The 15,191-nt window shown below is 35.4% G+C and overlaps 1 protein-coding gene across 1 annotated transcript in view; it reads left to right on the top strand.

The window, feature by feature from the left end:
- Nucleotides 1-15,191, top strand: part of LOC149772647 (polyprenol dehydrogenase-like) — a 30,712-nt gene that overhangs the window by 11,903 nt on the left and 3,618 nt on the right. The window contains exons 4-6 of the mRNA XM_089947526.1: nt 3,846-3,880; nt 4,531-4,728; nt 10,538-10,688. Coding sequence (XP_089803652.1) covers nt 3,846-3,880; nt 4,531-4,728; nt 10,538-10,688 — 384 coding nt within the window. The remainder of the gene's footprint in view (nt 1-3,845; nt 3,881-4,530; nt 4,729-10,537; nt 10,689-15,191) is intronic.

The raw sequence follows: 15,191 nt of genomic DNA, 5'->3' as shown, positions 1-15,191 counted from the left end.
TATATGCATCTATATATATATTTATATATATGTATCTATATATATATTTATATATATGTATCTGTATGTATCTATTCTATACATATACATATATATCTATATGTATACATATATATTTCTATATGTATACATATATATATCTATATGTATACATATATATATCTATATGTATACATATATATATCTATATGTATACATATATATATCTATATGTATACATATATATATCTATATGTATACATATATATATCTATATGTATACATATATATATCTATATGTATACATATATATATCTATATGTATACATATATATATCTATATGTATACATACATATATCTATATGTATACATACATATATCTATATGTATATATACATATACATATATATATCTATATGTATACATATATATCTGTATGTATACATATACATATATATATATATCTATCTATATATATGTATGTGTGTACATACTTCGTAATCATGCGTGTGTATGATCCGATTAGAAAGTCAACGTCTGGTTCCTATAAGCAATAATCCAGTGGGTAGGTTTCATTATTATGTTGAAATTAAATGGCAACATGGGATGAGAAAGCTAGACAAATTCAAAATGCAGGCCAATAATCGTTATCATTAGATCAAATACGCTACGTAAATATATTTATTTAAAACCGACTGATCAAAGTAAATACCTTCTAACATGCAAATGCCACTCACGGCACTGCACCCAGAACATCCCCTACAGTCAGTCACTCAGAACCAGAAGAATATAGTCTGATGACGTCTTTCTATGAGATGTGCATTAGACCAACCCAAAACCTGGAAAGCGGGGTTACAAGAAGATATACCGTGTATTTTCTTGTACAAGTCGTGTCCAACTGCACAAAACATAGATCCTGATATGCTTATCATAAAGCTCCTGCAAATCAGGCTCTATGTTGTTTGTTCTAGTTATTGCTCCTAGCAAAGTGCACAGTCTTAAATCTGTCAGCACATTATGCGCCGGCAGATCTGACTCAGCGCAGATTGTAGCAGATGTACCCGTCTTATAAGCGAATACAGACGGTAAATAGCGGAAACGGTACAAAGAGACAAGCCAAAAAAAAAAAAATGATATAAAAAGCGCGCTTAAAAATGCAAGGCTAAAGATAACGTTGTTTTAGGATTTAACGCCATTTTCAGAACATGATTAGCTATACATGGCAGCCAGTATAAATAGTGGAGGAAGAACCTAGAAAAAACACGGAAAGAAGCCCCGACGCACGAGAATCTACTAACAAGCTTTCTCACATACCTACATTCGCCGAACCCGAGACTCGAGCCCTAGCAGACAGAGGTGAGATGGCAGTGATCCGTAACAGCGAGCGCTTTAGACAACTCGGACACTCGGGGCCCCATGAAAAAATAATGTATAAAGAATACCCTTGCTCTTCACGTTTCACTCAGTCCTCAAGAAAGTCGCATCATTTGATTTCATTGGCCAGCCAGTGACTCCTAGGAACCTCTTAAACGGATCTTTCCACACAAACCGGTTGTAGCATTCCACAGAAGCTCAAACTTTGAGTGATTTTCTAATCGGGAAAAATTAATGATACTTTTTAATCAAACAACAGCTGCGGAATCAAAGCCTTATAAAGGTACAACAGGTAATAAGCGCCAACACATTCAAGAAAGAAATAGCAGTCTCAAGCAGTCACAGGTAAAATGTTAAATATTCAGAACCAAACTACAGCATACAACACGGACAATGTGATCTGCCTCATTACATGCAAAGATATGCAGTGTCCAACATGTTGAGGAAAAAAGAAAGTAAACATTAGAACGACCATACTGACACACCAAAGCAAATGGACAGAAGTCAAGTGGCAGAATGTTCTCTTTTTACTTCCATTCTTTCAGTCACGTTTTTTTGACTTTGAGTCGCAACTAACTCAAAATGGAGCACATAAAATATGAAATCCAAATAAACTTATTACATTGGCTGGCTGTGAACACGAAAAGCCCGTCTGCTTAAATTAAGGAGAGTCCAAACATGCAAATGTTTCTTGCAAGGAAACAAAACATTTCTCAGTTACTAACTCAAATCCCCCTCTTATTATACTTTATTAAACTCGTGATCTCAACTTCTATACTTTTATAAAAAAATAAAATTTCAGATATAAAACTGCATATACTTTTATTTTAATTTTATTTTGTTAATTAGTCACAAAGTGTTAGTGATTTAAAGTAAACCTTTTGTTAGTTTTGAGACATTATCTTTAACCCCGGCGAGTCATACGAAAAACATAAAAATGCATCACTTGGCGCTCAGCATTAAGAGGTTAGTTTTACGACTGGTCGGCTTGATGTCGGGATAATATGACTGGATAGGACATGATGCCACATATCTGCAGCGTGATGCCCCAGTACTAGTTGTTGTTGTTGTTGTTGTTGTTGGGTTTAACGCCATTTTCAGCACAAGATAGGCTATACATGGCGGCCAGTATAATTGGTGGAGGAAGAACCCTGGAAAACCCAGGGAAGAACCACCGACCCACGAGAAGCTACTGGCAGGCTTTCTCACGTACCAACGTTAGCCGAGGCTGGACTCGAACTCACGCAGACAGAGGTGAGATGGCAGTGATCCGTAACGGCGAGCGCTTTAGACCACTCGGCCACTCGGGGCCCCCCCAGTACTAGACGTCGCTATAAACTGTCACACTGCAGACGTCATGGCGATGACTGAAACTGTTATAGCTACGTTAAAAACCAACACACACACACACATATCGCCAGTTCAATAACATACTATATCCGGGAAGCAATTTTATTTGACAGTTGTCTACAAGCCCATAAATTGCTCAAGTTTTTAATGGCTGACCTACTTGATTATGCCATGTTAGATTCCTTTGATCTAATTGTGACTGTTTCGTAGATATCTACAATTATACATTATGTGGGTTCTGTATAATAATTACGTTTCATTTGTGTGGGGTTTTTTTTCTTGTCTCGTTTGTGTTGTCGTCATTCGTATCTTTTTATTATGCCCTTGAGGAACGAATCGGTAGATTTAAAGTACTTGGACTGGTTTTATCAATTTGACTCTGATATATATGAATTCTCCTGATCAATATAATCTTTATGATCCAGTACATTCGGGAAGGGTGTGTGATCGTTCAATATTGGTAAATCTGATCATTTTCCGCAAGCTTCTGAATCGTTTGTATATCCTTATACTTCCATATTGTGCATCCTTTTAACCATGTGACTTTACACCAAGGAAATATGAAATCGGGTTTCATCTCTTATAAACGCGTTCATCTCTTCTTCTTAACGCATGCACCGAACAGTTTACTAATATAACCTCTCAGACATAAAATGCTTTCTTATACCAAGAACAAACCATTGAAATCGGCCTTGTATGTATGTGTGTGTGTGTGCGTGAAAGATAGAAGGTTGGGGGGGGGATATCTTGACAACTGATAGTTAGAATGTAATGAAAGTCGGTAAGACTAATAAGGATTATGCAACAAAGTTAAATTTTTGAGCATGTTTACAGAACACTGCTCGCATTGTTTTCCTTTACCAAGTGTCTTTCAGTTTTTTCCCTCTTTTTCGTGTCCCAGTATAGCGTGTGTTGTAATTTTATCCTGACATGAGTGAATCGCGATATGGGTGAATCGCGATATTTCTCTCCCAGTTTAATTAGTAACCAAGGTTTGTGAACACTAAGCAATTTAGAAGAAGAAAAAACTTTGAATTGTTTTATTTATCACTCTTATGCATAATTTTTATTTCAATCCATAGCAAACCTCCTTTAGGCAAATTGTTATTCTGTTTGATAACTTTACATTTTTCTTTAACAGAAAAATCAAATGATGGATACGAAACTATGCTCCAGGTAAGGGTTTCGCTCCATGTCGTATATGTTTATTGCCTCTAGCAAACCGCAATAATTAATTTATGATTACAGTATGTAACGTTTGAAGATAATATTTGTTACAAAATATGCACCGTTGTATGAATGAATTATTAGATGACCTCAGAAAGTCTGGTCAGCAGATGGCATCTCCACTTCTGTACATATATTGTGATCGTTCATGAATATCTGTCCGCCATTCAATTGCGTCTCCAAGCAACCCAAACTTTGTAACGATAGAAAGAAGGTGATTAAACTAGGTATTAATTTGCCCCAGGATAAGTAGAATACAACAGAGGTTAAGGCCCCTTAATATTGTACGCCAGGGTTGGAGGTGGGGGTCAAAAGTTAAATTTTTGTAAGTAATATTGAATGTTGCTCGTACCCTGATAAAATATGTAACTTTTATGGCACAAAAATCTTGAATAAAATAAAGTTTTCCATGTAAGAAAAGGATATTGAAACGAAAAGTATTATTTGCATTTTATTACTCTCAAATAACATTTAATATTAAAGCATTTTGTACGAAGATAAGTTGATAATAATAAACAGCAGTTTTCATAAATAGAAGGTAATTACGTTTGTGTGAACTGCCCAATACATACATAAATAAAACTGTATTATATTGATAGGTCAACTACCTGAGCCACTTCTTGCTGACGGCACACCTTCTGCCCATTATAAAGCTTTCAGGCGAGGACTGTCGAATCGTTAATGTCTCCAGCGCGGCGCATTCGTTTTCTAAGTTCGATTTGGACACAATTAACTACAGTGGAGATCCCCAAAAATTTGGAAGGATGGACTACTATGGAAGATCTAAGTTATACCAGGTATACGTAAATGGCACTAAGATAGGAAGGCTTTTTGTTTGCTTGTTGATTTCATTGATTTGTTGGGGTTTTTTGTGGGGGGTCATGGTTTTGTTGTTGTTGTTGTTGTTGTTGTTTTGTTTTCATTTATTGTGAGTTCTGTCTTAGAAATCACTGTTTACCTATAAGTCTTAATTATCGAGTCTGTACTGTTTTTTAAATCACTAAATTTCACAATTGTTATTAAACTTCTGGAAACAACTAAATTTCCTAAATTGTTATTCAAGTGTATAGCAGTGTAAAAATGATACGAATGCTATTAGCGAAAATTTTGTAGCAAATTGACCTTATTGGCGTGACCCTAACATATCATGACTTACACGTATATTCTCCTTCCCTCATTGGGAAAAAGAAAATACATACGCCGAAAATTCGGTGCAACTAGTTTCGCATTTAATATATGCTTCTTCAGGCACGAAATGTTTTCAAAGAAACTGAAAACGTCTTTTTATTTTAAAATAGCAAATACGTCATTACGTAACGTCATAAATGGTATGCATCGTCATAACAATTTATATATATATATATATATATATATATATATATATATATATATATATATATATATATATATATATATATATATATATATATATATAATTGGGATTTAAAAAAAAACACAACGCCGAAAATGCTGTGAAAATTCTGCATTTGTGTTGCTTTTTATCCCAATTCTGACATTTTTCAACAACATAATCGCATCGACTTATGATCCACCGAGAGTACTGACCTCAATGAAATATCAAATAATAAAAATATCTGAAAAACAAATGAAAAGCAGCCTTCCCAGTCTAAAACTGAAAATATACATAGGAAGCGAAATGAAGAATTCCAAAATTCTATCGACAGTCTGTTGCAAAAAGTCTCGCTAAACATATGCAAGAGATTAGCAGAATAATAAAAAAATATTACTAAACGTAGAAAAACAGATGGAAAATGTTAGAGATGAATTGAAGAAGAAATAGATGGGCAAAGCCTTTTCAGTTTCAATCAAGAAGAATATCAGAAACAGAACCAACGACAAATAATATACTTTTGAAGCAGAATGAAAACTGAACAATTTACGAAACAGTAAAGACGAAAAAAGTCTACATGTTGAAAAAAAACTGGAGAACAGCATATGATCCATAAACAACTGAAAAGGCAGCAGCAGAAAAGCAGCAAATCATCACAACAACATAGTAATGAACAGCAAGAAAGGAAGTATTCAAAACCCAAAGAAACTTCAGCAAGGAACAGCAATACACATATAGCACCTCCCACAACATCAGTAAACCAAAGAGTCAACATAAATATGAATTTTGTAAATTCAAACAAGAATCAACATGATGAACAACAGCGAAAACACTTGACTCCTCAGGTCACAACAAAGAAGACATACGCAGAAGCCGTAAAATGGGGGTTATCAGAAACAGTAACCATGAGAAAGACACTGATAAACCTAGTAAAGATTTTACAAAGGCTAATAGAGACGACATCACAAAACAAAATAATAAACCTTTCCACAGATTCAAAAGTAGAAGAGTGTGGAAAAAAGAGAAAAGCGAAGAAAACAAATTAAGAGAGATAAAGAAACAACGTTAAACCTCTCACGTAGAAGATTAACTGATAATGATTATATAGGCAAAGAGCTAAAATTTTGTCCCAAGCCAAAATATCACAATAACATTAAATTAGCTGAAGAAATTTTTAATTTCTAGACGCCTAAAATTAAAAGAATTTTTTTAATGATAAAGCATACAACAATTCAGAGTAAATCGAACTTTTTTTTCATTCTATATTTGATTGATATTTATATTTTTATATTGACACGATCACAAAAGAGATATTATCTGGTAATCATCAAAAGCAATATCAAAGTAATATTTCTAAGGATGAAATTAAGTCTTTATATAATCTACTGAATGACAACAGTATTGTGATTAAGAAGGCTGATAAATCAAACACTATTATTATCATGAATCAAGATGATTAAGTTAAAGAAGTTGAACGTCAATTAAATGATGAAAAATGCTGCAAACATATTAACGAAGACCCGTCAATAGAAATTAAATTAAAAATTTCAACATGCATTAATGATATCGCTAAAAATAAGAATTCCGTATATGAGGAATGTTAAACTTTCCCTCTCAACAGACGTACACCTCAATTCTACATATTACTCAAAACTCATAAAAATCCTGACCATAATTTACCTTTAAATTATCCAGGACGATCCATTATATAGGTTGTAATTCATATACTGAAAACCTATCCAAATGTATTGATAGTGTTTTACAATCTTTAACGAAATCACTTCCTTCATACATTAAAGATACTAATGGTTTCATTAAAAAGTTGAAGTCTGTTCCACAGCTATCTCATTAACTCAATCCTGGTATCATTAGATGTAACATCACTAAATACCAACATTCCGCATGCAGATGGTATTGCAGCGTGGAGATATTAGTTTGATAACAATCCTAATAATAGCACACCATCTAGTGAAGATATATATAAAATAATAAAACCTATCCTGGAAAATAATTTTTTTCAATTTAATAATACGAAATACATTTAAAAAAATGGGTACGGCAATGGGTAGTCCTATCGCTCTTTCATACGCTTCCCTTTTCATGGGTAAATTAGAAAAATATTTTCTTCCTAAGCGAAACGTTTAATCCTTCTGTTGGTTCACATATTTAGATGACATATTTATGACCTGGAACCATTCAACTAAAGCACTGAAAAAATGTATTGATCGCCTAAATCATTTTCACCCGACGATTAAATTTACTTATACTGCATCTAGTACACATGTTTAATTTTTAAATGTAAATTTAATAAAACATATTGATAACACTGTCTCTACAAATATTGACATAAAGGGAACTAATATTCACCAATATGTGGAATATTCTTCATGTCATCAAATGTCATGTAAAAACGCTATACCAGAATGTAAAATAGAGAAAAATATAATTCATTTCACAATAGAATATAATCTTTTATTACCTAATATAAGTCGTATAATTAATAAATAGTATTGTCTCCTAAATTGATCAAATAAAACCAGCGTAGAGTCACTTTAAAAAAATAACCCAATTCTCGCTTATAGAAGACCCAAGAAGTTGCAAGATTTTCTAACTAGAACTAAACAGACAGAAAAAGACAATTTTCGTCATCTAAACGTGTGTGTGTGTGATTTGGATTTTTAACGTAGCTTTAACAATTTTTCAGTCATATTGCTACGATGTCTGCAGTGTGACAGTTTATAGTGATGTCTAGCACTGGGACATCATACCGCAGACATGTAGCATGATGTCCCACCCAGACACATTATCCTGACACCAAGGCCGACCAGTTCTAACGCTAACCTCTTAATGCTGAGCGCCAAGCGAGGTAGCTGTTAGTACCATTTTTGTAAGTCTTTGGTATGACTCGGCCGGGGATCGAATCCACGACCTCCCGCATCCGAGGCTGATGCTCTAACCACTAGGCCTCCGGAACAGTGGAACGTTTGAATCGCTTTATCGGCGACTGGCTGATTTACATCTGTAACCTTCACACGACTTCCTGAGGATACATTTGATTTTTACTGCCCGTAGTTGACTGATGTTCTTGAGAAGTGCGTTTGTTATCAGTGTGGCCTGTACTTTCCATCTCAGGCTGCGAAGCGCAATCATACCCGTATTCACCGGCATGCAGCAGTAAGCACACAAGCTGAAGTGGCACACGTCGGCGCTGTGGAGCCTGAATCTGTTAGCGCTATTATGTCAACTGCATCATCAATTTCCGCAACTGAAAGCAGTGATGGAGGTCTGCCAGTTGTTCGCAACTTTATTTACTGGCTACAGCCTGCGTTTGTTGAAGTGGTACAAGACATTGACAGTCTATCGAATTTAGCTTTCTGTGAGATGATAACTTTAGTTCTATGTCCTGAATTAAGACATTTTTAAAGAAAGAACTTTCTGGGGTTTTTCTTTCTTTGTTTTGAACTAAATGTTGTGATGAGATCAGTGAGCGTTGTATTTTGAGAGCACCAGCCATTACACTGTCAGACCATAGAGCAGTGTATAATGCTAAATGGGGACGTCCGCAGCTGGGTAGAGGGGGTAAGCCAAATGCGGACAAAAGCTGACAAGGGCGGGGGGGGGGGGGGGGGGGTAGGAAAACAGGTATTATCTGCGACGTCCTTTATGGACAACCCCTTATGGATCCAATAAGTTTCTTGTATGCCTCTGTTCATGTCACCACGCACAATATCTATTGACATGAAAGAAAACTGAGGATCTCTGTAAAACTTTTTATGAAAGTGATGATTATTCATTCTCTTATAAACTTGTTGAAGTGTTTGTCCAACATGTTCTCAGTTTTCCTCCAATATTTCAACACACTTTAACACCAATAATCACTCTGTACTGGATTTTTATTCCATGCCGATAGATATTGTGCATAGCGACATGAATAGACTCATAAAACAAACTTATTGGATTCATAAGTTAGATACTTTGTATCCTAATGGCCTTAATACCAATGCACTATATAAAATTGTCTACAATGTTTTTTAAATGATAAATTGTATATCTTTTATAACAATATAATTATATGTATTGTCTCTTTGTCTCTATTTTATTTTATTATTTTACTCCTTAGGGGTTGTCCATTTAGTACGTACGCATGGAGGGGGGAGGGGGTAAACCCAAATGTATACTTTTGCGTATGGGGGTCTACTGATAATGTACGTACGCATATGAAACGGGGGTGGGATGAAACCTCGAAATAATTTGTCTAATAAGTAACCTGTTCGACTGGGGTCAGTCAGCGTTTGAATTGTAGCGGACACTAGACAAACTTTTTAAAGCTACGCAGCTTAATTTCTTTGATGCAGCCAGACATTCAACGTCAGTAGACTATGCTTTATTAAACTCGTTAATATTATTAATCCTTGGTCGTTTCTGCGTGGATTAAATAAAGGCCGTTCTATAAAATTGAGGGGAGTGGGGTGGTCAAGCGTACGTCCGCAGATGGGGGTGGGGGTGTAAAAAGTATGCATATGTTCAGGGAGGGGTTAGGGGTCAAGCTTGCCAGAGTTTTTGCGTACATGTACGTACTAAATAGATGGCCCCTTACCGCATGTATTCGTCTGGATATATATGTGTTGCTCATTTATACAGGGCAACCTCTTTGAAGGACTTAACCTCACATTATATTATTGTAATGTCAGTTGCAAAGTCGCTCAGACATGGCTGAATACAATATAGTGTTAATTCAAATAATTATTTTAATTAGATAATATAAAGTAAAATCAGACACACAAAAGTCTGCTTGAATGTAAAAACTTCAAAATTTCACACACACACACATCTATCCACACACACACACACACACATCCATCCATCCATCCATCCATCGACCCACCCACCCATCCACTTCATTACGAACATAAAGTAATGCGACCTCAAATTTGTGTTATACTTAATCAATCCTGTTTGCTGACTTCGCATTTTAATGAGCTACAAAACAATTTTTAAGCCGGCAACTGCTACTCTGACTTAACTTCAGCAATACTTTAATTCTTGTAATGATGGTTTGATTGTGCAGTTTTGTTTTCACTGAATCGCACACTATTAAATATTGTTTTAGATTTGTGTGTACGCGTGTGTGTGTGTGTGTGTGTGTGTGTGTGTGTGTGTGTGTGTGTATGTGTGTCGAGTCTCTTAAACCTATAGGTTTTTGTATGTTTAGTCCAACTTTCCTATGCCACTAAATGTTATATTTAACATTCAAGGTGATGCAGATGTACATTCTAAACAGACGGTTAAAGAATTCCAATGTGACTATCTCTTGTGTCCATCCTGGAATGGTTGCCACGGAAATCGGCAGGTACAGTCAGGACATTCCATTCGGTAAAATGTTCTTTGGAGCCTGCAGACTGCTAGGTAAGCCGTTCGTTAGCAATCTTTAATACCCCTCTTTTCCATAACAGACTCAGAGCTCTTGCTCAGTGATATATGGTGCACATGTGGAATTTGTTTTACTGGTCCTCGGTTTCAAAATAACTAGGAAAACAAACAATAAACGTCAATGGCAGGATTAATGTTCGGATAAAGTTTCAAGAATAATATTTCTGATTATTATATACCAATGTCTTAATGCCAGTTACTTTTACATTGTCAGAATCGTGCAGTATTTCTCCATACTGCACTGCTTCATACTGCATGAAACGTGTGTTTTAAAAAACTACGGTGTTATTAACCACTTGTTCTTATAAACAAACAATGTGCGCTCAAGCAACAAATGCTGGAACTTCTGATTTATTAGATTTGTCTGAATGAACTAAACAATCTGTTCCATTCCAAAGTAGAGATGATAAAGCTGACGATGTAATGAGTTCACTTAATCACAAAATAAACTTTCAACCAAGCAAACGACTGAGACGTGATATCCGCAATATCCAGCGGTGGCTTTATGACAACAAACGTGAAACATGCGGTTTTGAGAATACCATTCTGATCATTTATACATTTATCTAGCAGAAATGTTCATAACGATTCACAAAGAGAATGGGTTTGGACTATGAGCCGTGCTCTCGAGAATACATAAGAATATATTTTAACCAAGGGCTATCCCGCATCTCTCAGAGACATCCCATTATACAAGTCAGTTAAACACTAATTTCGAAATCAAAATGCAAAATCAGAGCCAATAGGCCAAGACGACGAATACTTCTTTTCCACTAGCAAAATGTACTCTTACACCCTAATATCTTTGCAATTTTCCCCGTTTAACCTTTTTCATTCGCTATGTTACAGCACTTGCCTTCTACTCACTGAATACACGATACAAGTCCAGTATTTGTTATTATATGGTTTTATTGTGCATTGAGGCTGATAAGTGGAGATTGATACATTTATCCTGCTTTGTTACACCCTAAAATGCAATAAAAATACATTTACTACAACAATAAATAATACCGTCATCAGTGCATTATTGTTCTGCCTGTTTACATTGATTATGTTTACAGTACATGCAATACGAATAACTTGAACACCATATATTTATTAATTATCCATCTAGAGAGATAGTGGATAAAAAAGACCTAAACAACAATCAGCGTTTAGAGCATCAGTAGAGAGCAGACAGACAGACAAGCGCATGGAAAGAACGATAGGCTCATAAAAGAATATGCAGTTTGATAACCTATTAAAATGTACTAAAATACATCAACATACATTCCAGAGAAATATAGAGAGTACATATAAAATAAACTGTTACATTAACCATATTATAAATCTATTTACTTTTTCATATGGGATAAAGGCCAAGTCAGATTTTCCTTAAAGCAAAATAATCATCAGGCACTTTTCTTAATGCAATGCCATGAGCAGCACCCTTCAGAAGCTCCAACGGAATGACCACCACTGATATGCTGTTCATCTATGTTGTTTATACAGACAAGTAGCAAACTAACCAATCAGAAAGTTACTTACCACTTGTAATACAACAGAGCAACCTAGCATGAACAGTAATCAGGGTAGCTTCATTGCTCAGTGATCAAAACTCGAACAGGTAATCCTTGTTCAAGGTTACCTAAATGACTAAATATGTGTAAAATGAGAATAACAATAATTGCAACTGATGACTTTATTTCACTCATTAATAAACATTAACTACATAAAATAATAAAATACCTACTTCTGCCAAATTAAAACAAGAATATATAAAATTATAAAATAGATGCTTCTGCTTGCATTTATAGTACAAGTTGTACAGATCATGTAGATGGGTCCCGCCAACAAAGAACATGCAAGTAATACGGCATAAAACGTGTCATCTAACCTATAGCTGGTAATTAGAATATAAATACATGTGCTTAGCTTTCAACATCTTGAATTTCCTCAAAATGTACTTTGTAAGTAATTTCTGCTAATCAGAATTACACGTTCCACAAAATGATCAACGGCAACAAATTGTAATGCAATCTAGACTTCATTTCGAACAGAAATCACATTTCAAGTGAGAATTTACTGCACTCTAAACGAAATGAATTTTATAGTCATAAACCAATAATATTTTAAACCTGCGTCTTCTCGAGAATTCCATTTTAAGATAATTTCATATTTTTCCAGCTTATGATTTCAAACTATCAATGACTGAACAAAAACTTGTGTGCAGCTCGCTTCAAGGCCAGTCCCTCCAGCCACCTGTACATTCTACGGAATCGATCCAACTAATAACTCTAGTGAATCACAACTAGATATGCAGAAGTTTTACTTGGAAGAGTAGAAAAACAAAATCCCTCCATTCCTGACCAACTGTTAAAGTAATTCATAGGCGCATTCATTCAAAATGTAACTCTAAATTACAATGTTAAGTTGACCAAAATTAGATTTCTTAGAATGACTTAACGCGCAATACACTATCAAGTTCAAAGGTCGCTGAGCAGTACTAAGTACGCACGAATAATGTTCCTGTGTATTTATTAAAATACTGTGGTGTATTTACTGTGAAATCCAGCATTACTTCAATTTACTTTGTTTCTTATAGTGTGTTTTTTATTATTCGGCCTTAGGAAGAAAAGCAAATTGATTGTACTATGTAACACAAGTTTTGTTCCTAGGTTGTAAGTGTTATTTCGTAAATTCTTATGCCTAAAAAAATTATAGAAAATAGCTATTATTCCCCACAAACCTTTCTTTTGTGACCAGGACAGTGATATTTTGAAATTTACCTATTTCCAATGAGACAACGGGCGAATTTGTGTCTTTTCGTTCACATAAAGTCAGAAAACAACAGCATATGAATCAAAATTAACATGTATTTATACTAGCTAAAACAATACAGCCATGACCACAACAATTTAAAAGTGAGTAGTTTTTCGAGATTTACGATTATACTGTAAATAACTTTCACGAATCAGCCCCCAAATGTAGTCTCCCATCATGTTCTTATTATACTGTCCTTGGCAGCGGCCTTCAGAGTCAAGTATATCCTGGTGGAAGCGCTCGTCTTGCTCCTCCGAGTACGCTTCCATGTTCTCCTTGAATTTATCAAGATGAGTATCAAGGATATGGACTTCGATGGCCAGTCTGCAGCCCATTGTGCCGTAGTTCTTCACCAGAGTCTCAACCAGCTCCACATATGTTTCGTCCTTGTGATTGCCCAGGAAGCCCGAACCACTGCAACAAAGCCGTTCCAAGCCAGTTTCTCGTTACTAGTGAGCTTCTTATCTGTAGTCCGACGAAGACACCGGCTTTGACCTTTCCCTAAGCCAGTTAGGGAAGAAGTCTTGAAGGTACTTGAAGGCTGCCGACCCTTTATCTAGAGCTCTGACAAATTGTTTCATAATTCACAATTTGATGTGCAGCGGTGGCATCAGCACCTTCCGGGGGTCCACATGTGACTCCCATTTGACGTTGGTCTTCCCCACAAAGAACTCGGTCTGCTGTGGCCAGTCCCTAGTGTGGTAGTGCGCGTTGGTGTCCCTACTGACCCAAAGGGAAAGATAGCAGGGAACCTTGATAAAACCGCCTTGGTGACCCATCAGGAATGTTATCATTTTGAAGTCTCCGATGACGTCCTAGCTGTACTGATCATAATTCAAGTCGTCCAGCAAGGTCTTGATGCTGTTGTAATCCTCTTTGAGGTGCACTGAGTGAGTCAGGGGAAGAGACGGGTACTTTTTCCCATTATGGAGCAGCACGGCTTGGAGGCTCCTGGATGAGCTGCATAATAGCTCAAAGAATGATTTGTATTTTCCCATACAAAGACAGTAACTTATATTTCTGATCAGCAGTTTTCACCTCAAGATGATAAAAACGTACGGGACAAAATGGCTGTTTCACTAACATTGCATGACACGTCTTTCCTAGTTAGTTTCATTCCAGCGGAAATGTTGCCCATGTCCTTATTCGTGTTACTGGACCAATTAACTAACAGGCTTTCTGGGAAACGATAATTTAGCATACCATGGTGGCAAAGATTTAAAAAAAAATTAAAATCATTTGAATAAAGAATTGAACTTTTTTCCTTGGCAAAACAAACATGTACATTGAATTAATTTGTACGATATCAAAACAAAATTTGCTCATTAGCTTTTTCATGCTTTTCTTTCGCTGAATATTTGTAACAATTTTAGAACTACAATTATTGTTTAATTAAAAACTAGACCAAATATTAATTTTAGATTTCAATATTAAGATGGTGCTTTTTATTTGATTTACGCTGGCACGCCTGGAGAAAAGTTCTGTATATCAAGCAAAATTGTCATAAGCAGTACTTGGGATATATATATATATATATATATATATATATATATATATATATATATATATATATATATATATATATATATAGATGTGTGTGTATGAAGTGTGTGTATGTGTGTGTGTGTGTCTTCCTTTTAAATATATAAAAGGCATGCAAAAGGTCTAAGATGATAG

Source organism: Sinohyriopsis cumingii, unplaced genomic scaffold (assembly GCF_028554795.1).
Source record: "Sinohyriopsis cumingii isolate HCF-2022 unplaced genomic scaffold, ASM2855479v2 utg001311l, whole genome shotgun sequence".
In the NCBI taxonomy this organism is placed as follows: Eukaryota; Metazoa; Mollusca; class Bivalvia; order Unionida; family Unionidae; genus Sinohyriopsis; species Sinohyriopsis cumingii.
This window is presented reverse-complemented; position numbering and strand designations above follow the sequence as displayed.